This window comes from Rhipicephalus microplus, chromosome 4 (genome assembly GCF_043290135.1).
Source record: "Rhipicephalus microplus isolate Deutch F79 chromosome 4, USDA_Rmic, whole genome shotgun sequence".
NCBI lineage: Eukaryota > Metazoa > Arthropoda > Arachnida > Ixodida > Ixodidae > Rhipicephalus > Rhipicephalus microplus.
Genome location: NC_134703.1, coordinates 166,488,793 through 166,514,987, shown reverse-complemented (window position 1 = coordinate 166,514,987; position 26,195 = coordinate 166,488,793). Strand labels below are relative to the sequence as shown.

The 26,195-nt window shown below is 47.1% G+C and overlaps 2 protein-coding genes across 2 annotated transcripts in view; one reads left to right on the top strand and one right to left on the bottom strand.

Moving 5' to 3' along the window:
- The window catches only part of LOC119172452 (leucine zipper transcription factor-like protein 1), a 54,393-nt gene extending 33,554 nt beyond the window's left edge, over nucleotides 1-20,839 (bottom strand). The window contains exons 1-6 of the mRNA XM_037423562.2: nucleotides 20,709-20,839; nucleotides 20,489-20,616; nucleotides 20,211-20,405; nucleotides 1,390-1,525; nucleotides 1,223-1,288; nucleotides 600-686 (exon numbers count right to left, since the gene is read on the bottom strand). Of these exons, the coding sequence (XP_037279459.2) occupies nucleotides 600-686; nucleotides 1,223-1,288; nucleotides 1,390-1,525; nucleotides 20,211-20,405; nucleotides 20,489-20,616; nucleotides 20,709-20,711 (615 nt within the window). The 5' untranslated portion in view covers nucleotides 20,712-20,839. The remainder of the gene's footprint in view (nucleotides 1-599; nucleotides 687-1,222; nucleotides 1,289-1,389; nucleotides 1,526-20,210; nucleotides 20,406-20,488; nucleotides 20,617-20,708) is intronic.
- Nucleotides 20,840-20,989: 150 nt separating this feature from the next.
- Nucleotides 20,990-26,195, top strand: part of RpL4 (ribosomal protein L4) — a 29,101-nt gene continuing 23,895 nt past the window's right edge. Inside the window, exons 1-2 of the mRNA XM_037423560.2 lie at nucleotides 20,990-21,128; nucleotides 21,644-21,893. Of these exons, the coding sequence (XP_037279457.2) occupies nucleotides 21,126-21,128; nucleotides 21,644-21,893 (253 nt within the window). The 5' untranslated portion in view covers nucleotides 20,990-21,125. The remainder of the gene's footprint in view (nucleotides 21,129-21,643; nucleotides 21,894-26,195) is intronic.

Below are 26,195 nucleotides of genomic sequence, written 5' to 3'. Positions count from 1 at the left end.
CTGCAATCACGTTCAATTTTCGCATTTAAAAACACCAGATATTAGGCTCGAAATACAATCAAAGTTTGTTTTTCAATTGTCTTTGTTATCAGCAAGAAACAAGATACTCTTGACATTGTTCGTGGAACACGACTTGTCGAAAAGTCATTGAACATAGTAGTGTCTCCAGCAAAGTGATCATTTGCACCAATATGCAGCACAGCGAAATTGAATAATCATGCAATGTACATGCAGGAAGCCTTCACAAATGTGCACACAGCGTTTCAAGCAATTGGAAAAAAACATGTGGTGGGCGACAAGTCTCGGAACTTGACACGAGTAATTGTGCACACCGCTGCTGAAGGAGATTTTCACAACACCATGTATATTTCGAGAAATATGCGAAATGCATGAACATGAGATGTCAATGGAACCAACATTTCAGCAAGCAGTCTTCTTCATGACTTTAACAAGAAGAAAAGGCCGCTAGTCAAAACATTCGCTCCAGCAACACCTCATGTTCACAGACTTATCTTTTTAAGCATCCATCTTCCCATAAACTTGGGCATATTCTGGCAACATATGCAGTTATTGAGCACGATCATCAGAAAAGAAATTACCTTGTTCTTCAAGCTTTCCAACAACTCAGACTTTTTCTGGTTGAATCTCTCAGCCAGCTCAGACTTTTGGTTCAGTATTTGAGAAACCTAAGAAAGTAAACATTGCTATTACAGAAAAACAACCAGAAGGCATTGAAGTGAGACGGTAAGTTGGGTCAGTTGATTAGGATCCATCGTGAACTTACTTACAGCGCAACACCATAAAAAAATACAGGACAGGGAAGGAGCAAAAGAGAAAGAAAAGACGGCGCTGACTCACAACTGTTTATTGGAAAAATCGGGGTGAAAAGTATATATATAGGTACTGACAGCCCACATCACAACATGCGCAGAATACGAGGTGTACCGAGGTAGCGTTATCACACTCATGGCAATAAACAAGATTGGCCTAAATAACTTAATTCTTTTTCATGCAGTGTGACAGATGGTTCACTAACGCACTTGCTACCCCTAATCTTTATATGATATGCCTCAGAAGGCATTGAAATGCTAACTTGTTCACCAAACATTATTGGTGGTAGGACACACACCGGAGTGAAGTGTTAGTGCTGGTTTATTTCTCTTAATGGTGCTGTAGTGTGCCACCATTATTGGTATGAACCAGCAAAACAAAGTATACATACCTGACTTTCAACATCCTTCAGCCGACTTCTCAGCATGGTGTTCTCACTTTTCATTCTGGCTATTTCCTACAAGAAGACGTGCAGTGATGCATGACAAAATAGCTCAACAAATCAGTGACTGCCGACTTCTTAGCAAGCAGTATATCATTCATTAATTTGTGACGTACTTTCTGTAGAAGAGCACTTGGTCCATGCGAGTCCTCAAGTGGGCTCAATTTGTGCGATCTCGACGAGGATGCTTGCAACTGCTTTCCAGCCCTCAAGCCCTCCGATTCCATGCTGCCAACATTTTCAATCAGTGAGCTGGGAACACAAACAAAAGGAAAAAAATTGGCAGATCCCATGTACAGTGGAAATCGATGACAGTGGAATCGAAGCACCTATGAGAAATGTTTATATGTCAATTTAAAATCAGCGCAAGATTACGAGGTAGAGGGGAATGATGCCATACATGACTTCCGTGTCATTACTATATTTGGATCTGCCGTTTATCTTCGTCATCTATTCACGTCACGTGATACCAAATTATATGTGGAGTTAGCGAAACGGCCGCGCGAACGCTATGAGCGTGGTATGTTGTCAAGTTGTTACATGACACGCGTGTTAGCATTATGTTTGCACCAGTCATATATTTTGTCATCCATTGATGTCTTGTAACACCAAATTTGGCATATGTAGAGCTAGCAAAACGACCACGAACGCATCATGAAGGGCCCAATATACTCCAATGTAGCGACGCGCGTGCACGGTGGGCACAGTGACGCTACGTTAGCAAAATGCGAGCACTCTACAGTCTGACGCCAGGTGCGACCAGCGTCCATCGGCGCGGCCGACGGCAACTGAGGCAAAATGCGACATGCTGCATTTCGCGCCGATGCCGCAGTAACATTACTCTGTGCAGATGCGTTACCCAGTCAACACTGCGTCTCCCTCTTTTCATGACTGGGAGATGCCGGACGCGCATAAGCGCGCATGCATCAAAGCAACACAGAGCGGCGCGCGCCTGCGAGTATATGGCAGGACCAGCACCTGGCACGGCAACACCAGGGTGACGTGACGAAATGATCACCAGAGAGCACGCACACTGCGTCATGTCGAAATGTATTGGTGCCTTGACTGTGGCATGTAGACATGTTCTCACATGACAGGCATCTCATGATTATCATGTTTGCACCAGTCACATACCTTCGTCATCCATTAGCATCATGTAATACCAAATTTGGTATACGAAAAGCTGCTGGAACGGCGTAATACCAAATTTGGTGTACGTGAAGCTGCCGAAATGGCCGCCGGCGCATCATGAGCGTGGCATGTAGTCATGTGGTTACATGACACGCATCTCATGTTTATCATGTTTGCACAAGTATCACACCTTGGTCATCCATTCACGTCCCGTAATACCAAATTTGGTATAAGAGAAGCTGGCGAAACGGCTGCAAGCACATCATGAGCGTGGCATGTAATCATGTTGTTACATGACATGCATGTCATGATTTTCATGTTAGGGTCTGTCGCTTGTGTTCGCCATGCAATCATGTCATACCATACCAGTTTTGCAACATGCCATGTGAACGAAACCACCGCAAGAGCTGCAGGACCATGAAATTAAATCATGACATACATGTCATGATTTTCATGTTATGACTAGTTAAATATGTTCTTCATAGAGTCATGTTATGCAATACCAAGTTTGGTATCAATACCATTATCGAAACGGCCAGTAGACAGACAGACACACAGACAGGCAGACAGACAGATAGATAGATAGATACGCTCAAAGTCGCTGAAGTTCGCTAAAAAATGCTTCGCATTTCAAAGGCACAGTATAAATCCCATCACAAGTTTTTTATGAGACTATGAAAAAAACTCAATAGCTGGGAACCATATAACACAAATGTGTGTGGTTAAAATTGGGAATAAGTACTGCTAAATACTAAAACAAATGCATTGCATACAGCTCCAGCTCAGAATTTATTTATCAATTAACGATTTGAAAGGCGCCTATGGTGGAAATTGTGGCAATCGAGAGCGCCTACCTATGTGGCGCCTTGTTTTCTAGCTAACTCTACTACCTCGATGCTCTACTTCACACCCTCACATGGATTCATCCTTTTACAGCGAAAGCTGTTATGAGATCAAAACACAGTTCACGTGCGGCGCTGTAGTTGTCCGCCACTGCTGCCATCACCGTCGCCTGTGTCTATAACCACTATTGCACGAAATAAGAAAAAAAAACTCAAATAAGAAACACCAAGTACAGTGCAGTCCACTTATAACGATACCACATATAACGATATATCGGTTATAACGATGGGTCGACTTAACAGTCTCATTTTATGCATTGGGGCTATGGGGAAAAAAACCATATATAACGATATGTTATCCACCGCATATCGGATACAACGATGAAAAGTTTGCCGTGGAGGGCATGTTTCATTCGGAATAATCGTAACATTTAGATTGATAAGTTCCTCTGAAACGAACTATGCCGAGACAAGACGAAAAGTTAGCGTAGGCGAGTACGTATCTGCCGCCACTGCAGCACAGCGCCGGCAGCGCGTCCCGGCCGTTCAAAAAGCCGAGGAGAGCATCGCGAGTTGGCGCGACGCGCTACAGATGGCGCCAGCTGTGTCACGTTTTGCGCCTCGCCGCGCGTCGACCGCGGAGAGGCTGAGAGAATTAAAAAAAAAATGCGAAAAGCAAAGCGCCGCGCTCCGCGGCTCCCCGCCTTCTACAACGGCAAGCCGGCAAGCTACTCGTAGCTTGCCGAACGAAAGCGGGAAAGAGAGAGAAAGTAAAAAAAGCGAAAAGCAAAGCGGCGCGGCGGCATCGGGCGGGGCCTCGTTGGCATTCCGGCTGTGTACCTCTGGCTGTGCTTTCTTCCTCCCACTGCTCCCACCCCGCCGTCGGTCAGTCTCTCTTCCTCAGCGAACCCGTGATGCGTTCTTCGGAGTAAGAAATAAAGTCTTGTTTTTGACATCCTACTATCTACAATATTTATTAATTGGTGAAAATAGCAAAATGAAGCCTGGAGCTACAAAAGGTACGTCCGGCGACGATTTTTTGGCAGCAGTCCAGATATAACGATCACCGGTTATAACGATCATATTTTTAGGTTTTCTCGATATCGTTATAAGTGGACTGCACTGTACACAACGGGATTCAAACCCAGGTCCCCTGCGTGCCAGCCCAGTATTCTACCACCGAGCCACACCGGTGCTTGAAACTTGTTTCCAAACTGACCTTAGGCAGGATTGGTGTTGGGAAAGGAATTGCGTTAATATGAGTAATAGAGCGTTTTAGAACACCAAAGGAACAACCAGTCATCACACATTGCGAATTACATAATGAGTGGGCCGTCCAATGCTCCAACCTATTACAAAAGCTTGTTCTTGATCCCCCAGTTCAGGCATAGTGAGTGTGTAGCAGTTACTACACTTCTTCAAAGAATGACAAAGAATAGCACAATGAATGCCGCCAACTCCACAAAAACTATGATTCGCGTTCCGCAAGCCAAAATAAAGTTATTTTCCTTTTTTCCTTATATACATGATGATACATGTGTAGATGAACGGATGGCCAGGCGGTAGTGACTATGGTGAACAGTAGGCCATCAGGCCCGCAAAGAACAATAGAACATGTTGAGCCCTTTGCCCAGAACAAACTGTCGTTTTATGTTTCCAAAACGGCCACTTCCCGCTGCTGTGCCAGGCTTGCACAGCTCAACACAACTATCAGCGCCGTGTGGGGGCGCTGCATTTGAGCCAACATTGTTACACTCCTCCCCTCTTAGGAGGAAGACTAGGGGGAGTACCTATTCACCGGTTTCCTAGTTCTTGTGCCATGTCGCAACTTCGGCGTGCTAGGCATGGGCACGACAGAGTCACTGTTCACGTGCACACCACTGTTGAGCGCAGTCCCGTCGCTCTCCGTGGCACAGCTACTCCCAGAGAAGGTAGTTCCAAGTAGCTGTTCCTGATGAGGCACTTTTGGAACAGCTGGCGCATCAAGAAGCGGCGGCTTAAACTGTGGTGGAGTTGCAGCGATAGCAGTTTCAGGAGAGGCCAAGGCGCAAGTGGTCGCTGTGTCGGTTTCCCAAGGTGCCATCTTCAAAACGAACACTGGCTGATGACGGAGTGACGTCCACGACACTGGCAGGCACCCAGGGCGTACCCCTGCGAAAGTTTCGCGCATACACATCATCACCTGGCTGCAGTGATGGAGCCTGCCGGGGCCCTCTGTCAGCATACAACTTCTGTTTGAGTTGTTTTAGGAATACAGATGCCTGCAGGCTTGGCCTGAGGACATCCAATGAAGTCTTGAACATTCTTCCTGTCAAAATTTCACACGATGGCCGAACTGTCACTTCATGTGGTGTGGTCCTATAGTGGGACAGAAACCTGGAGATCTGCGTTTGGAAGTTCCCAGAACCAGACTTCTTGAGTTTGTTCTTCGCAATTTGTACAACTCGTTCAGCTGCACCATTTGAGGCAGGGTGATACGGCGGTACAAACATGCGGCGTATTCCATTTCGAGTTAAGAACTCAAGGTACTGGGCACTGGTGAAGGCAGGACCGTTGTCGGAAACTATGACATAAGGCAGGCCATGCTGAGCGAATGCAATTCTCAATGCAGAAATGGCAGCTTCAGCAGATGTGGAAGACACAGGAAAGACTTCTATCCACTTTGAGAACGCATCCAAAATAACCAAGAATGTGTTAGCTAGGAATGGTCCCCCAAAATCAATGTGAAGATTTGACCAGGGTCGCTGTAGAAAAGGCCATGGTGTCTGCTGAACCGGCTGTGCAGCTCGATGTTGAGTCTGGCACGTAGCGCAGCTCTTCAAGCTGTTGGCAATGTCATTGTCAATGCCTGGCCACCAAACATGGCTCCTGGCAATCATCTTGCTCTTCTCGATACTCGGGTGGCTGGCATGAAGAACACCAAGAACTTGGGCCTGCAATGACTTTGGGATCACTACTCTTGATCCCCCAAGCAGACTGAGTTCCGAGCTTCTGGTATTGAAAGGGTTCCACTCTGGTCCTACTGGGAGGCTTTCTCCTTTCAGAACAGCAAGAACAACATGGCCCAGAACTGGGTCATTTCATGTGGCTTGGGCCACAACACCTGGTAAAAAGAGTCTCGGATATGCCTCCTCTAGCAAGAAGATTTCAGCAGATCGTGGTAATGCAGTAGTGTCAGTTCGGAAAGGCAGTCTACTAAGAGCATCAGCGTGGCCGAGCTCTTTGCCAGGCTTGTATACAAGTTCATACTTGTAAGCAGACAGCTTTAGAACCCACCTGACCACTCGAGGCGAAGCTTGCACGGGAACGGGCTTGTTGGCACCCAGCAGTCCAAGAAGTGGCTTGTGGTCATGTGTGCTTCGAATGAGATGCCCCACAAGTACTGGTGGAACCAATCCACACCAAACACTTAAAGTCAGTGCCTCCTTGTCGAGTTGACTGTAGTTTTGTTCTTTTGACAAGCTCCTCGGGGCAAAAGCAATGGGATGTTCCCCACCATCAGCATCTTTGTGCGCCAGAACTGCACCTATACCATAAGGCGATGCGACACAGCTGAGGCAAACAGGCCTGGCAGGGTTGAAATGCACAAGAACTGGAGCTAATGTCACCGAGTGCTTGCAGGCATTGAATGCATCTTGTTGTTCATGTCTCCACTCCCACTTCTTCCCTTCACAAAGAAGCAAGTGCAGTGGACGAAGAAGTGACGAAAGATTGGGTAAGAAGCGCCTGTAGAACTTTACAAGCCTCAAGAAACTCTGAAGTTCCCTGACATCCAGAAGCACAGGAGCATGCAGAATGGCTGCTACCTTGTCAACATTTGGCGAAAGGCCTTCCTTGCTGATGATGTGCCCGAGATACTCAACTTGTGGCACGAAGAATTGGCATTTTTCAAGTTTCAGCTTGAGGCCAGACTCCTGAAGCTTGCTAAGCACAGCACGAAGGTTGCGAAGGTGCTCAGCATCATTTGCGCCAGTCACAAGAATGTAGTCAAAATAGAGTGCTACATGGGGCAGTCCCCTGAACAAGTTCTCCATTTCGCGCTGAAATATGGCAAGAGGAGATGAGACACCAAAAGGCAACCGGGTGTACTAAAATAACCCCATATGCGTCGAAATAGTGACGTACTCCCTTGAGGCCTCGTCAAGGACAACTTGCTGGTACACATCTCGCAAATGCAATTTTGTGAATTTCTCACCTCCAGCAAGCACAGTTTACAGGTCCTCGATCCTTGGAATGGGGTACTGCTCCACTGTTGCCACTGGGTTTATGGTGACACCAAAGTCTCCACAGATTCCGATGCGTCCATCCCTTTTCGCCACAGGAACAATAGGTGCAGCCCACTTTGCTGTCTTGACTGGAACAAGAATGGAATCTCTTCTTAGTCTACGGGTTTCTTGAGTTACTCCATCTGTCAAGGCGCACGGCAGTGGACGTGGCTTGAAGAACCGAGGCGGAGCATCTGAAGGAACATGTAGAGAAGCTTTAGCACCCTTGAATGTACCCAGGCTTTCTTCAAACACTTCGGCCTAGTCTTGGACTAGGTGTCTGACGTCGGAAAGTGCGTGGATGTTCACTTTAACGTCGGAGATGCCGATGCCCAGCTCACGCATCCAGTTGCGTCCAAGAAGAGTGGGCGATCCGTCTCCGGTCAGAAAAATAGATAGGTTGGCCTCCCTGCCATGAAACTTCACACTGACGTCAGCTCTGCCCTGAACCTTTTTTAGTTCCCCGGAATAGCTTCGCAGAAGCACTTGCGACGGCTGCACAGGGGCCGAAGGCAAAAGCTGAAGAAGACCCGATTTAGCCATGACAGAGACACTTGCCCCCGTGTCCACTTCCATGTAGAGTGGCTTGCGCAGACGTCAACAGTGATGGTGAAAGGCGGAGGCGGCGTGGCATAGTCGACCGGCCACATGTCAAAAACTTCGTAAGATGAAGTGATAGCGGCGTCCTGCTTGCGTACACTATTAACATGATGACGGTTACTCGACAAAAGTGAACTGCAAGCCGAGAACGAATGTGCCTTGATAGGACTGTTGCTTTGAGCTTGGCTGTCCCTTCGTCACGAATCGCACACCTTCGCCAAATGACCTCGTTTGTGGCAGTAATTGCAGATTGTCTTCCCATGCTCGCATTTTGATGCAAGATGTCTGTCCCCACAGTGGTAGCAGGTGACGCCCCCAGAACTTGACGAGACACAGTGAGTCGAGAAAGCGCTGCTTGTGTTCGCTTGCGCTATCTCACCTGCGTCCCTTTTTGCTGCTTCCATTGCCAGGATGGTCTGCACGGCATCGTCGAAGGTGAGGACCGGTTTTTCCAGAAGTCTTATTTGGACATCCACGCTGTTTATGCCACACACGACGCGGTCGCGGAGCATGTTTTCGAGTTCAGCCCCGAAGTTTCAGTGCTCGGACAGGCTTTTCAGTGCTGCGACAAAATTGCTGACTGATTCCCTTTCGCGCGAGTTGAAATGAAAACGCTGCACGACGGCAAAGGGCTTCCGACAATAATGGCTTCCAAGAACTTGAAGAATCTCGTCCAGCGTCTTGTCACTGGGCTTGGCGGGCTTGACCAAATTGCGTAGCAAAAGATATGTTTTCTGCCCGCAGCAGCTGATGAACACGGCAGTACGCTTGTCCGGGGCGACATCATTCGCCAGGAAAAATGCTTTGAGCTGGTCCACGAAACAGGGCCAGTCGTCTCCTCCCCCCTCGCACGGCTCGAGGTTGCCAAAACTTGGCATGGTTAACAGACGGCAGAGAGATGCGGGAATGAAGACTTACATGAAACTTCCTTTCATCCTCATCGCCAGTTGATACATGTGTAGATTAACGGATGGCCACGCGGTAGTGACTACCGTGAACAGTAGGCCATCAGGCCCGCGAATAACATTAGAAGATGTTGAGCCCTTTGCCCAGAACGATCTGTCATTTATTGTTTCCGAAACGGCCACCCCCCGCTGTTGTGCCAGGCTTGCACAGCTCAACACAACTATCCGCGCCACGTGGGGGTGCTGCATTTGAGCCAACATTGTTACATATGGTGTAGTGAGTACCCAGCAAGTGTATTTGTAACAGTTACCCAAAGAGTGATTAGAAAAGGCTCTGAAAGACCACTCTTCCAGCTTTTGCTTTGACTGTGCTGAGTGTTCTGCGCAGGTCTATTCAGAGTTGTTTCGGCCTCCTTTGAACTAAAAATAGTGACATTTGTACATGCCTTGTTACAATTTTTTTTAATGTTGAACAGGTTAGTTTGGTTGTGATAAATATGCCCACTTTTCCTTATAATAAGCTTTATATATAATTCAAATTCGATTCAAAATTATTCTGCCACAGTCACCATTCACTTTGAACCTAAAATTCACTATTCACAGAAGCCTAATCGAAAGGCTGCCCGCAATAAACAGGCACCACAATGAAGTTCCTGAATGGCATTTATCGGCATTCCAGAAATGTGTTCTATTAGGTCACACATTGTAAAGGTAAAAACAGCATGAAATACGAATATGTGGTTTGTGTCTCAAAGTGTGGCATAGCTGCCACAAGTTCAAATTTACAGCATTTGACCAGACCATGTTAATAAATGAATTTTGAGGTGAACAATTTTCAGGTAATGATGAAATATAAGCGCAAACTTTAACAATGGCCCCGCCGCGGTGGTCTAGTGGCTAAGGTACTCGGCTGCTGACCCGCACGTCGTGGGTTCGAATCCCGGCTGCGGCGGCTGCATTTCCGATGGAGGCGGAAATGTTGTAGGCCCGTGTACTCATATTTGGGTGCACGTTAAAGAACCCCAGGTGGTCGAAATTTCCGGAGCCCTCCACTACGGCGTCTCTCATAATCATATGGTGGTTTTGGGACGTTAAGCCCCACATATCAATCAATCAAAACTTTAACAATGTTCATTTGCATTCAGGGATAGCGAAATGTAGAAGTAAGAATACTACGGTGCTATTAGCATGAGTTTGTTCCTGCAGTTTTCAAATATTGTGATTGATTCCAGCAACTTCAATCATTGTAGGTAAGTTTAATATGAAGCCCAACCCTCGCAGCATGCATCATGTTTAAGTTGTTGCAATTCTGCAATTATGAAGTGAATTTCACTACAGTGCTACTATGAAATAGTATGCAATTTGTTAAAAGTCATGTACAAAATATTTTTGACACGGTAGATGCTATTTAAAATGTTCTACGTGCACGGCAGAGAAGGGTGTGGACAATGTGCATTTCTCAGTCAATGGGTTTTGCAATGTCATTAAGAGATAAATGGCATTAAGGAGAATGCCATTTGATTTATTCATGTGACTCTACATAAATGGCATTAAGAAATTAATGACATTTTTTGTTCCAATATCACACAGGTATAAGAGAGGTTCTATGGTACTAGTTAATTCAGTAACATGTAGTTCCCTCACAATATCGGCGATCTGGCTAGAATTGCTACAAGGCAACCCCAAGGGAACATGGCCAGGGGCCGACAGTTGGCTAAGGAGCAGCAACCAATCAGCAGCTAGTTCAGTCGATGACACAACAAAAAAAGTATTTGGCCCGTGACTGGCCATAGACCACGTCGGCAGTAGGTCGGCCAGCGTGCTTGATCCGACGTCGTAGGTTTCCCTTCCGCCAATGCCACTGACTTCTTTTCTAGGTCGCTGACCGGTGACATATGCAAGCGATGGCCCATCGTGTGAGCAGAAACGATGTATCTTCTACAGAAATGCACATCCCTGCTGTGTTTTCTTTCTTTTTTTCTTTTTGAAGTTTGGCCAGTGACATTACTTTATTTCCAGCATGATTTGCAGTGTATGCGCATACACATGAAGTAAGCCTAGTGTGCAACATGCTAGCTAATGGTTTATTATTAACGATGTGAACCAAGAGAAGGTAGTGCAATTGTTCCACAACCATAAATTTAATTTTTCTTTTTGCATTTTTAAAATACACAACTGCAGCCTAGATGAAGATACACATCTGTGGAACAGTAGCGGCGGCTGAAACCACTTGGGTGACTGATCTGAAAGGTGATAGCAGCTAGCGTGTGAACATCATGGTTCCAAGTTCAGTGAGTACATATAGCCCGATTCTTCGTAAAAGGAACATTAAAAAGACATTAAAGGCAAATATTATGTCGATGTTGATTGCTGAAATAGCGATTCAGCAATCTGTGAGGTTTTAGTGGTCCACATCGCGTTAGCGCACTTCAAATCCCCCGCCTGAAAGTGGCCGTTTCACATTCTTGTTGCTGTGTGCAATGTTGCCCGTCTTTACTGCGTGGACGCCAACACTAGTAGCAGCAGAGCGAAATTATCAGTGCCACAGCAGCAATAACTGACATTGAACAATTTTTAGCCATGGCCTTCGAGATAGGTGTGATTGGTTCAACTGGGCCTCGCTAGATGGCACGACCTCTCCAGTTTAGCCAAGAGAAAATTGAACTTTTGAACCACTTGCAGCATGCCCCATAGTAACGTGCATTTCCCATAGTAACCTATGAATCAAACAGAAGCAAACAAACAACATTTTATTACGTCTCTTGATATGCAGAAGTTTCTTTATTCAGTGCAGCTGGTTCGTTTACTAGTGATTGATTGTCAGCGTTAAGTCTGACATCATCGGCATGATTATGCAAATGTCCTACTCGTGGCACATGAGTTCTCATGCATTTACCTTAATTTTTTGCTAAGTAGTGCACTGCTGTTGATAATATTGTCGTTTTAGAAGTTGTCATACATTGAGAAGTTGTCATTTGACTTTAGTGTCCCTTTAAGACGACACAAAAAGCACAATGTCGTGTCCTTTGCGTGGTGTTATACATTTGTGTTCCCCAAGGAAGTATTGCAGAGGTATTCCCACACTCCCATGCAGTGATCGTGTGACGCTTGTAAAATGGCATGTAGCAAAATCCTTGTTAACAGGAAAGCACGCAATATTCTGACCAAGCTTTTGTGCCTTTTGCTGGTAATGAGAGGTGCAAGCTCTGTAGCATAACACTCTGACAATACAGAACCGCACTTTGATTAGTGACACACTGACACCAACCTTGTGGGGTGCTCTAAAATGAAGCACAATACCTGTGTCACAGTACCTGAGTAGATTGCTCCACTATTCAAGCTACAGCAATAGCATGCCATGGTTTGCGAAAGTTGTACGACTGCACACAAAGCTAAATTTCTACACAACCTTTGAATGAGTGATCACTTTGCCTCTTTGCGTGTTATCAAACCGCTTCCACAATTTTTAGACTGAAAATATTGATGCATCTCTGCGACACTGAATTGAGAGTTCTCGTGCTTATAGCTTGTAGAGCATCAGACGTGTATTTCCAAGGCCGGTGGGTACCTAGCAAACCATCAATATTTACAGGATGTCCACAAATGCTCTCAATATACAATGTTATTTGTACACATTCAGTGAATATTGAGTGGACACCTCTATTTAAATATTAAAAGTGGACATTCATAAAATATTCATGAACATTGTTTTACTAATATATATGCCTAAGCGAGTTCAACCCGAAGGTCGCGAATCGAATCCCGACCGTAGCAGCTGCATTTTGATCGAGACGGAAATGCATTAGGCTCATGGACTTTAATATAGGTGCATTTTAAAGGACCCCAGGTGGCCGAAATTTCCAAAGCCCTCCCCTATGGCATCGTTTTGGGACGTTAAACCCCAACAATTATTAGGATCAAGAAACTAGAGATATTTTATACATAAAAATAACAGTAACAGTAGTCTTTTCTGTATGTGTGCATACAGCAATGTGATGCTTTCTTTTTAAAAAGGCTACATTTTTGTGAAAATAACCTGATCTGTGCACAGACTAGTTTGCATGTGCATGCATGTGTGACGTCCCCGCAAACACGGACTGAACCCCGTTCCTTTCAAGATGTTTTCGTTCGTTTCTCAAACCCACGCAATAAAAAAGGAAAAGAAAACCTTCGGCGTAACGAATGGGCATTCCGGAGTGAAGTACCAGAAAGATTATTTCTACTATTCTCACGGGCTCCCTCGTGCAAACACGAGGACCGGGCGGCGCCTTGTCGTCTACAGACCGCGTGAGAGTGTACAGTGGAGATAATCAGCGCGCACCCTTCAGATTTGTGGCATGGGGGAGCAGCAGAGCACCTTTTGTTGGTTCGGGGAATGCGACCTTTGCCGCAGCGCCTGTGCCGGGTCCGGTCTGACTTCTGTCAGCCTCCGTGGCTCCAGGACTCATTACTGCGTTCTGCGCAGATGGCCACCCCCGGCAGTGAATGACGAAGAAGCGGCGGCTACGGAGAATTTCGCGGGAGACACCGAGCAGCATGGAAACGTTGAGACTTGGTCTGGACATCGGCTCATCAAGTACCAGAAACCAGGGCAATTGGTTCGACCGAAAACATTTCGGCACAACACTGCAAACTCCGGACGTTGGTCATTACAGACGACGCACTTTGCCGGAAGCATCGGGACCATTGTTCGCCCGTAATTAAAGTGTCTTCGGACGGCTCGCCCATCACTCTCCCTGAGGCTTGAGTTTGTACATTGTTACTTGCTCGGCTTTGTTTGGGAGAGGGTTTTCTACTGGTGTAGGCCGTGGGAGCGGCCGCCGAAGATGATACACTCAGACAGAGAAGAAAAGATATGCCGCGTGGAGTGGCGACTGGTTTGGTGCTCCGGTAGGGCGGAGTCGGGTCCTACAAAAAGGGACTACGAGACGATACGAAGGGGTCAGAGAGATACAATGCGAAGAGAGTCGGAGATACGATGCGATGAGCTCGAGATGGTAGAGAGACAAAATGGAAAAGGAAAATAACGGTGTGAAGAGATAGCAATAAGAGTCGATGGGATGATGACTGAGGCAGAGATGATATGACGAGGAATGAAAGTTAGAGATAAGAAACGAGGAAACGAATGATTGCAGGACGTTATGAAAGAAGATTAAGATGGAAATCGCCGAGAGAGACAACAAAGACGATGAAGACTGACCACATGGACCATTCGTGAGACGAACTTCACCTCCTTTACTTAAACGAGCTTTGCGGGAAGGGATGCGGCATATTGAGACAGTGTGCGGTTTTATTAATTAATGACTTTATCATTTGTGTCGACCTGTGTATACTTTGTATCATCGCACCATTCTATTGTCAAAGTTATTTCCCTTATATATCCTGCGTAGCACGTCGCGAGTGTGTAAGTCTTGTGTTATAATTTTGTGTAGTGGTTGATGTACGCGGGTCTACGCTGTTTGCAGTTAGTATTAAATTAAATGAATCAGTGAACAGAAACAGGTCAGAGCGTCTCTTACTTCCCGGCCCCAGCACGAATCCCTGTATGTGGAAAGTGATTGAGAGACGTAGCCAAGAGGGAACTGGATAGACAAGGGTTTGAGTGGTCTTCCCTCTCTTTGGTAATCGGTGACGTAGCGGGGGACGTCTCAAGTGGTGGCAGCGGTGTAATTACTGCTGGGGCAACGGTGCGAGATTTCACCCTCGTATTAGGGAAGGAGAGGCGGCAAAATGACCGACAGAGACAACCCACTAGAAATGAGCCCGTTAATGTTAGCTGACATGGTTCCATCATTTACGGGAGGTGATACGGTTCCGGATATTGGGGTTTTCTTGAAAATTTTGGAGCAGGTTGGTCGCTTGGGTGGATGGCGGGATAGTGAGCTGCTCTGCATAGCACGATGCAAGATGGGAGGCACGGCGCACTATTTTGCGTGGTGGGAAGATGGCGTCGCTGCAGCTTCAACTTTTTCTGAGTTCAAATATTTAGCCCTCAAGAGATTCGATACGGAGTCACTTATCATTAAAACGGAGCGGTTTTTAAACGCAAGGCAGGGGGCAGATGAGGAGGTGCGGTCATTTGCGAGTCGCTTGCGCATCCTCGGGACCGCCACCCTGGCAAGCTGCGATAGTCAGGATTCGGTGAAAGCTTCACTGCGTCGCGAAGTTCTAGCCGAACAATTGCTCTCGCAATTTTTATTAGGCCTGAGGGATCCGGTCCACAGATCTGTTCTCTCTCGAGACCCAAAAACGTTTGACGAGGCCATTGCCATAGCGGCCAAGGAGGAACAGAATGAGAAAGTGTCGAGCAGCCATTCGTTACCCATTCGATACGTAGAAGAGGACACAGATGTTCATGAGATGCATAGCCGCCTTGACCGCCTCGAAAAACTTGTGGAGAGCTTGGCAGTACGCAATAAGGTGGAACAAAATTGGCAGGAATTCCCGAAGCAACTCCCTTATGCCGGCGGGTGCTATAACTGTGGCAGGTTTGGTCACATTCGGCGAGAATGCCACCGGTACCGGCAACGAAATTGGAATCCGATGGGTGACAGCCGCATTCACAAAGACAAGGGGATGGTGACAAAAATTGAATCTGAAAACCTAGACGCAACTCCTCCTCATGACGGCGATGCACAGAGGTCAATCGCGACCGTAAATATTCGCGAGGAAAGGAGCTCCGTAAAAACGAGTCGCGGTTCACCGTGTGTGGATTTGGCTAGTGTAACTTCCGTGATCGAGGAGGATGTTCCGCCATCGGGTCAGTGTGTGTTTGTGGGGAACGCTGGCACGCCGGTGCCACTGGGTGAAACAAAAGTTGTCGAGGTTGCTAGAGCAGACACAAACCATTTTGCTGCGGTTTCTACCTCGAAGGTCCCATGAGACGATGAGGCATTACCAGTAGGAGTGGCAGATATGGAGTTGGATGAGAATGGGTTTTCTGAGGATGCAGTTGTCGGATTCTTGGTCGACACGGCGGTAGACCGAACGTTAGAGAGAGTAAGTGAGATTGAGGAATGCCTAGATCGCAACGGTGTGGTTTTTGTGGGGCCAAAGGGGAACTGCAGCACACTCGATGTACACCGCACCAAACCCGGACATGCGCAGCGGTCGTCTTGTCTGATAGCTTCGCACATGCCCCAGTCCGCGACTGAGTTGAGTAGGTGGAAGTTCGGACCCTCCAATGAGGGTCCGGGACTCAGAGAAGAAGTCTGCATAGAGATAGACGCTGAGCGCTCGGGGATCAGCTAGGGTCATAAGAGTCCACAATGTTGTGTGCCGTTTTATGTCCTATAATTTCTACTCGGTCATTGTGCAGGTTACTTTAGTGAACACCTTGTGTCGAAGTTTAAGTTTTTTCATTTTGTTTTACTTTGGCTTGTACACTTGTTTTATTTATTTTGTTGATTGTGTTTTGAAATGAGGCAGGTAGTTCGCTCGGTTATTGTGGTTTTGAGTTGTTTGCGGCATCTGATGTTGATCACTGAGTGAGTGGTACCACTTGGGATCGATTAACACCTAATGATGGGGGAAGAACATATAGTCAGTGAATATGAGGTTACCGAGATCTCGCCACTTGTCGGAAAGGAAAGTGAAAAAGGGACTGTTTAAGAAACGAGAAAGTTTAGAAAGTTCAAATTGAAATGATTTCACGGCGTCTCCACGCACGGAAGTGTCGCGCCTCGTTAGGAGGCAGGGGACGTCGTGATCGGTATTGATGTACAAGGCCCAACGTCACATTTGTATAGGACAGAATATACGCTACTTTCTCAGCCCACCCGAACACGCAATTCACATTGAAGGTCCCTTTCCTTCACCGACAGGTGCAGCAGAGGCCAGGCAGGAGATGGTACGCGAGGGTAATTCAGTATTGCTGCCTGTATGACCTATGTTCTCCCGCCTTCCCCCTTTTCGTCTGGTTTGAAATGTTCGAGGTCCTAAAATTTTGTGCATGTGCGGAATGAAAGCGTAATGAAATCTGTGTATACTCTGTTTGGTTGTGCCGAGAGTGGACAGTGCAGGCGAAGTGTGTGTTGTGCTCGCATGGTAGTAAACCTTCCGTACTCATGACTGAACGCTGCGTGCCAAACCATCCGACGAGCAGCTGTGACCAGTGTGCGTTTTGTCCACGCGTCATCCACGAGTTTCGGCAGTAATTCTGAAGGTTTCAAGTGTGTTGTGCGCGATAGAAATACGGAATCAAACTACTTCGTGGTGGGTGATGATTCAGCGACAATTACAGATTGGTTCCTCTCAGCGACGCGCTACCGCCAGGGCTGAATCACAAGTGTGCTGTGTTCGCATATCGTATTCCTAAGACTGCCGCAATGTCTCAAATTTGCTGCGCAACCCAAAGGCGTTATGCGCCCGCAATTTTCGTGTTTGAATTTCCCCGCTGGGAAAATTCTTCTGCAAGATGAAGGGATTGTAACGTCCCCGCAAACACGGACTGAACCCCGCTCCTTTCAAGATGTTTTCGATCGTTTCTCAAACCCACGCATAAAAAAAAGGAAAAGAAAACCTTCGGTGTAACGAATGGGCATTCCGGAGTGAAGTACCAGAAAGATTATTTCTACTATTCTCACAGGCTCCCCCGCGCAAACACGAGGACCGGGCGGCGCCTTGTCGTCTACAGACCGCGTGACAGTGTACAGTGGAGATAATCGGCGCGCACCCTTCAGATTTGTGGCATGGGGGAGCAGCAGAGCACCTTTTGTTGGTTCGGGGAATGCGACCTTTGCCGCAGCGCCTGTGCCGGGTCCGGTCTGACTTCTGTCAGCCTCCGTGGCTACAGGACTCATTACTGCGTTCTGCGCGGATGGCCACCTCCGGCAGTGAATGACGAAGAAGCGGCGGCTACGGAGAATTTCGCGGGAGACACCGAGCTGCATGGAAGCGTTGAGGCTTGGTCTGGACATCGGCTCACCAAGTACCCGAAGCATCGGGACCATTGTTCGCCCGTAATTAAAGTGTCTTCAGACGGCTAGCCCATCACTCTCCCTGAGGCTTGAGTTTGTACATGGTTACTTGCTCGGCTTTGTTTGGGAGAGGGTTTTCTACTGGTGTAGGCCGCGGGGGCGGCCGCCGAAGATGATACACTCGGACAGAGAAGAAAAGATATGCCGCATGGAGTGGCGACTGGTTTGGTGCTCCGGTAGGGCGGAGTCGGGTCTTACAAAAAGGGACTACGAGACGATACGAAGGGGTCAGAGAGATACGATGCGATGAGCTCGAGATGGTAGAGAGACGGAATGGAAAAGGAAGATAACGGTGTGAAGAGATAGCAATGAGAGTCGATGGGATGATGACTGAGGCAGAGATGATATGACGAGGAATGAAAGTTAGAGATAAGAAATGAGGAAACGAGTGATTGCGGGACGTTATGAAAGAAGATTAAGATAGAAATCGCCGAGAGACAACGAAGACGATGAAGACTGACCACATGGACCATTCGTGAGATGAACTTCACCTCCTTTACTTAAACGAGCTTTTCGGGAAGGGATGCGGCATATTGAGACAGTGCGCAGTTTTATTAATTAATGACTTTATCATTTGTGTCGACCTGTGTTTACTTTGTATCGTCGCACCATTCTATTGTCAAAGTTATTTATTTCCCTTATGTATCCTGCGTCGCACGTCGCGAGTGTGTAAATCTTGTGTTATAATTTTGTGTAGTGGTTGATGTACGCGGGTCTACGATGTTTGCAGTTAGTATTAAATTAAATGAATCAGTAAACAGAAACAGGTCGTAGCGTCTCTTACTTCCCGGCCCCAGCACGAATCCCTGTATGTGGAAAGTGATTGAGAGACGCAGCCAAGAGGGAACTGGATAGACAAGGGTTTGAGTGGTCTTCCCTCTCTTTGGTAATCGGTGGCGTAGCGGGGGACGTCTCACATGGTTTTTTTATTCACCCGCACTTCAGCCACAGCAACATTGTAGGATTGCATGCAAGTTGTGCAATCAAATTTCAGATTAGCAGCTGTAATGAACTCGACTGATTATATGTATGCATCCCTAAAATTGATTTCAAAAAGAGACTGCATTTTCAACAACAATTTTTACATGTTACACCCCAACCAGAATATGTTGTAAAACTTGACCGTTGTGGCAAATCACTCGTAAAACGCAGCCTACACCATGTCACTGATATCTCGAGTAGAAAATCAGAAAAACAATTCTGCTGCACTGAGCTGAACGCACTTGGCCCACTCACAGGATGTAATGGCTCATTCAGGGCTCGATATATAAATGCACTACCACAGCAAATGCCACGCCGTCTCTCAAACAAATATGGGGAATTACTTCACATTGACGTGCCTACTCTATGGCCACGCCACCAGCATAGAGTTTGTCACAAATTCTGAGAAACTCTATATCATATGATTGATATTGATTTGATGTGTACTAGACATAACATGGTTGGCTGGCTAGTAATCTCACCAACGGAAAGCCCAATTTTTTGACCAATTTAGTTCCTTTCAGCTTATGTCAAAATGTTTACACTATATACTGTTAAAAAAAAAAACAATAGTATCACCTATGCTTTGCTTGGCTGGATTGTCTGTTGGTTTAAATGAATTCAGCAAAGAAATGAGCCTCTCAAAATACTATTCACCTTCTGTCGTACTTATTAGCTTGGAATTATGTCACCTTCTTCACTAACAAATCTTGGAGAAGTGCTTGGAGTAAGCCTTGTTTACTAATCTCATCATGACTTTTCTGATATTTGCAGGGTGACCTTGCAGCACGAAACAAATAAGAAAAGCTCAATGTTGTTGAGACATTTTAGAAATAACAAGGAAGTGGCAGCTACCCCGTTCCTCTTAATACTACTCTAAAGTGTGGCGGCCTCACGGTCGCACGTCAGTAGCTATGGACACCATTTGACATCTTTTCTGTGAAAACTTATCGCATTGCATGCGGGAAAGGGAAGTGGTGCACGACCGAGCCGTACTGGCTGCACAACCGCTGAAGTAAATCAAGTTGTCTTTCAGGGAGGCACTATTCGCTGTAGATGCTTGCAGTGGCGATCGACGATACACGAAGTATTTCTACAGCCTGTACTGCGGACACCCGGGCTGCGGTGTCACGTGTGAGCAACGCTAGATTTGCCTTTTTCGCCGCTCGGGAATGCAACGTGTTCTCAGATACCGAAACTAATTAGGATGCAGCGGTCGCCACGTAGGCGCTTACCCATCTTCAAGTTCGGATATATCTGCCTGCAGCTGAAGGTGCCACTGTTCGGCTTGCTTGCAAAGCTGTCTCAGCAGAACTACGTTCGCGTGAGACACGTTGATGAGCTCGCTCTCGACCTCGGCTCGCACCACGGCGCACAGATCGTCGAGGATCTGTTGAACTTCCTCGGACGTGTACGTTTCCTCCAGGAGCCTGCAGAGGAGACACACGCTTCGTTTTAAAACCGGTACCCATGAGCAGTTTCGCGCCGTAAGTGAACTAACAGAGAAGCCTACCTCGCATGTTTGACGTCGTCGAAACTTTTGTCGATCACTTTCAGGCGCTGGGCTCGCTGCGACTTCGAGAACTTCAAGTAGCGCACTATTAAGTCGTGGTGACCGTCGCTTAGTTCACGCTCTCCGGCCTGTTGAAAAGCATAACATCGAACTGTGATGTGCTGTTGTGCAAAAATAGGGCAGCAAATCGACAAAACGTCTTAGTTGCATAGCTACTCACCATGTCTAAGTGTTGATAATCACGCAAAAGCCGTCTTTCCTGCAACGCAGTGTTCGTGTCTTCAGTTGTTTACGAGAGATAGCGCAGCAAACGCTAGAAACTGTACTACTACCATCATCATTACATTTGTTGTAAATCCGGTTGTAAACTATATTTTGCCCCATTCTAGCTACTGTACCATTACTGACTTGTATTGAATAAGTGTTGAAACAAGTGTGTTTTTTTTGCTACGTAATAATTGTTTTTTATTGGGCAAAAATGAAAAACTTTTTACACTTTCTTTTTGCTGCGGCAGGAAACAACTTCCGGTATGAGCGGTTCTGCTCCTAAACTTGTATTCATTCGCCCTTTTTCGGCTCCGTCGTCGCCATATGTGCAGGCGATAGGTAGTCTCCGTGACATAATCGCGTTTAAAAAATGGTAAGTTATTTGTCTCCGCGTCAAGCGTTGTACCGTTGGCGCGTCGTATGTCGCTCTCCAAGGTTACGCAGAAAGATTGCAATCTTACGTTCGATTTGTGTGCGAGATGCTTCGCTAGGTGGGAAGCCGGCAGTAGTAGGCCTAATTTTTATCTCGGCGAGGTAAATCGCTGAAAAGGGCATCCCGGGGCTCTGTGTGCTTCGTCATAGCATGGTACTCGAGCACTGTCTCTTATCAATGTGGTGCTTCAATCAGCCAATAATTATGGCGTGTCTGAAGTTATGTCATGCCGCTGTCTTCCACTGCAATGGCCGCCACGTGGTATTCAACAGCGGCCCTTGATTTGTGCGTGCTAATGTTTGAGAGTGTGTGCTGCAACGTTACCTCGTGGCCTGGTGCTGCTGTTGCAATTCGCATGCACTGGTCGCTTTGCACCGACGTGTGATCTAGCGTCGGTGGAGATGACGCGTGCTTGTCGAGCAATAGTGGTTGCAAGTTGTGCTCTCTCTGTGCAGGCTTACACCTTGGCGCGACCTTTAGTGAACGTTTACAATGAGAAGAACGAGCTGTCCGGCGCCACCGTTGCGCTGCCGGCCGTCTTCAAGGCGCCCATCCGGCCGGACATCGTGAACTTCGTTCACATGAACATGGCGAAGAACAGCCGCCAGCCGTACGCAGTCTCCAAAGAGGCTGGACACCAGACCTCGGCCGAGTCTTGGGGCACGGGCCGTGCTGTGGCTCGTATTCCCCGTGTTCGCGGCGGAGGTGAGGACCTAGTGTCGTTCCTTATGCTCGCCCTTTGCGGGCAAGTTTCTGTTTGGCGTTGCATAAATCAGTTGCCAGACTTACGGGGTGTTTGCCCCGGCACTTGCGGCTTTCCTGTATGGTAGGTTGTGCAATCTGTTGTGCCCGGTGCAGTCTGTTGACACGGTCGTTTTAGCCCATGAGTGTTGCAGAAGTGTAAGGCCCCTTTTTTCGCTGTACGTTCCATTCTGATATTGACAGATTGGACTCGATCGTGCCTCGGAAGCAGGAAATTTGCGAGTTCGGGCTTGGGGTAGGTAACCCACGCGCTAGGACGGATTTACTGGGGGAACTGAACGGCGTCGCAAAAGTTCGCACACAGCCTGGGCAGCACCCATTGTTTTCCCCGAAGTATGAATACCTCCGTAGCTGTGCATGCCCTTCAGGCTGCCCAGTGACTCGGGCACCTCATGCTCCTCACAGACACTGGCAGAACACTGAGAACTCCGAAGCGGCACACAGGTTGCTGGCGCCCCAGTGACACGGGCACACCGCATACACTTGAACAAGAGCGAGAGCTAATGGGAAAACATTACACGGATGCTTCAACTGTACAAGCAAACATAGCCACCAGGTTTAGTGGCAGTCTGGCTACTGACTTAGCAACGCCAAACAGAACCTTGCCGCACAGCCTTAAAATCTACACTCTCTGCGCAAGCAGAAAAAAAGGCAAAAGAGAGTCAAGATAGTGTCCGGTTTACATTGTTGCGCAGCAAGTCTAGAATCCAGTATGAAACAACTAGGCTGTGAGCCCCGCCGCGGTGGTCTAATGGCTAAGGTACTCGGCTGCTGACTTGCAGGTCGTGGGATCGAATCCCGGCTGTGGTGACTGCATTTCTGATGGAGGCGAAAATGTTGTAAGCCCGTGTGCTCGGATTTGGGTGCACATTAAAAAACCCCGGGTGGTCAAAATTCCCGGAGCCCTCCACTACGGCATCTCTCATAATCATATGGTGGTTTGTAAAGCCCCACATATCAATCAATCAACTAGGCTGTGAAGTATGATGGGGCCGGTGCATAGAATGCTTAACCACTGCGGGTTATGCTGAAAAAATACAGTGATGTTTTTGACATGCAGTGCGACGTAATTTACATAATACACGACTAACCAGCTAGTCCAGTGGTGGGTGTAAGAATGTAGGTAATGAAAACAATTTCACTGTTAATGTATTTGCTCAGTAGGTATACCCTACAGCTATGGCATCAACAAACAAGGGCGTGCTCTCGCACTCTGGTTGACATTTTCACGTTATTTCAGAAAATTTGCAGACTTAATTATCCCTATTTCGATAGCAGTTAATGCATGCTTGTGATGCAGGCAAAGGAGGCATGTAATCGCTGCTGATTTTCACCCTACTTAAAAATTTTTACGAAGCATTTTGCTTCAAGTTTTTATGGGCACAATGTTTAAAGTGCATGGTTGACAAATAGTGCAAAGTGTGGTCAATGAAAACAAATATTAGTCTTCATAGGATACATAACGTACAACTGACGTCAATTCCAGTTTGTCGTCCGCCAATACCCATCCCACGGATCACATGTCTCGGTGATAGTGCAACGTCTACGTTTGGAGTAGTGCACGTGTTTTGATCATTTGCCTTGCGCTTATGAGAAAGGAGAACCGTTCAGGACATTGTGCAGTAGCGACACAGTGTTGAGTGGGGAACTCTGACCTTCCACGCCTGCCCTGTAAGTCCGTGGTGTCGCATGTAACGGGTAAAACAATTTTGTGCAAGATTTGGCAACTAATTCGCTGTATTTTTCCCTAGTGATGCCCACATAAGCATGTAAGCTCACATAAGCCAAGTGCTCCACTTCTCGGACTGCTCTTGTGCGGTCGCACAGGTTTGTGACCACCACACCGAAAAAAAAAAAAAAGATACCTCAACTCTATGCTGGCCCAACATTCATCGTCGACCTAGCCAGTCGTGTCCTGAGCTTGATCATAAGGCTGGGCCGAGGGTGATTTTGGTTAATGGCCTCACGCCGGCCAACCTCTGGTTGCCAGCACAGGCTCAAAGCTGTAGGCCTGCCTTGTAGATGGAAAGTGGCGCACAGATGGGATACACAATCTTTCGCAAATCTAGTGACAGCCAACGCTGAACCCTCCGACAAGAAATTTTCGCTGGCCAAGGAATAATACGCACAGTGTAAGAAAAAAAAAAACGCGCCCACATATATCATACAACCTTGTGGCTGGCCCATATACATAGGTATGCATGTGCTTCATGCACATGCATGCCTGGGTACCGACATGCCTGGGTACCTACCGACTCCGTCTCCTATCGCTGCAGTGTCGTCTCCTCGTGCTTGCGACCATTTAGTTTTGCCTCACGGTGCAAGTTTGGGGGCTGCTAGTGAGGCAAATTGAGTTAGTAGTTCCCGACGAGGGAGCAGAGCTTCGGGGTGTTTCTTCGCCGAAAGTTATTACTTAAAATTCAGAACGCACATTGCTATTTTCCGAAAAGTACCAGCGTGTTTGGCTTGCGCGGACTAACGAAAAAAAACTACTTGAAGAAACCAGGTGATATTTGCATCTTCATGTGTAACTTCATTCCGGGTAAGTGCCATAGCCAAGCACTTACCTGCAAACAGAGATAGCTTACCAAGATACTGTACGTACAAACTTGTCCGCGACCACTACGTGCACAATTGGTGTCAAGAGGGCGGTTAAAATCGCGAACTTCGCGGAACTTCTGGTATTGCATTGAAACAAACTGTGAACATGGATGCGAAACAATATTAGTTCACTTTGAAGTATAGCCGATCGGTTCAAGTTAGGGGGTTAGGATTTTGAAAAATTGGTTAATTCTCTAACGTGGTCTCTGTCATTTTCAGGGACTCCACTGTATATTAGCGTTATAAAAAAGTAAAGTACAAGGTAAAAAAGGTGTCAAAACATACGCGAAAAAAGTAAGTGATGACAGGCATTACCGCGGCACCCACCACGCGAAGTCTCTATCAGCCTCGCATGATATTTTCCTCGGTTGTTTCCACAAATTTCAAAGAAGCTCAACATCAGCACTGTTTCGACCACCTGGGGGGGGGGGGGGGGGGGGGGGCTGCTATTTGGTGGCATGGGCAGCAGCAATATACTACTATAAATATATCTCTTGTAAACTTGTCTAGCTCTGCACGACCCGTTTTCGATAAGAGCTGCTGGGCTTCGCTCATCCACTCTTAAAATTGCGGCTCGAGAGACTTTGGGCTTTCACTTGTTCTTGGGCCACGCAATTTGTAGTGAAAGCGAGATAATGGGCACTCGTTGGTTGTGGCTGGCAACTGGTATACGCGGTGGCTGGATACGTGTCACACATTGATTTTCTGGTCTTCTATCGAGTGACAAACGAGGCCTTCGTGATCTGATGGCTAAGCTCATTAAACTACTACAACAGAAACCACACTGCTTTCCTTTCAATATCACAGCAACAGATGACGAGGCCCCAACAAACCGCGCTGCAGCACGTGAACTGCTGTAAGCACCCCGGAAGGTACCCGGGCATGGCAGGAGAGGGCGATAACGGCGGAAGTAACATCACATGAACACTATGTATAATAACTGGCCGTTGTGGTAAGCAGCAAAGTGTGGCCCTACAACGGACCACGTTTGGTCACCCATTGGGTGCCGACATTTTTCCTATGATTTTCCAACTGTTGGCTGAAGGTCTGCGGTCAACTAATAACCAGCGAAACTGGCTCCCAATCACAGCCCCACTTTGTGCCACCACTGGTCTGCTGACAATAGTGGTTGCTGAGCCCTGCCCACTTGCTTACCAACCATTGGTCAATTTCATTTGGGCACCTTTGGGAAACAGTAGAACCCTGCTTCTGGTCTTTCTTCATCTCATTTACACCTCTCATGTAGCAGTCAAACGTTACAACAAATTGCCATTATGGTGTACGGCATTTATAGGGAATGAGAGAACCACACAGTTTGACTCTCTCTGGTGTCATGTGCAAGCTGATGGCGCGTGCCAATATTGTACCCCAGAGTTCCGGGTTGTATCATATTTGCAAGTTATGTGTAAATTAATATGAAGGGGGTGGGGGTGATGCCAAGTCCGAAACGTTCGTGAATGACAGTCGGTCTTGGGTGTGAACCATCAAATTGCCCACTTTCTTAAAGAATTACCGTATTTACTCGATTCTACCGCGCCCTCGATTGTAACGCGCACCCGATTTTCACCGCGAAAAAAAAAAAAACGTAAGACATCAATTGCAACGCGCACCCATTTTTCTCGCCGGCCCGCACGATCACACCAC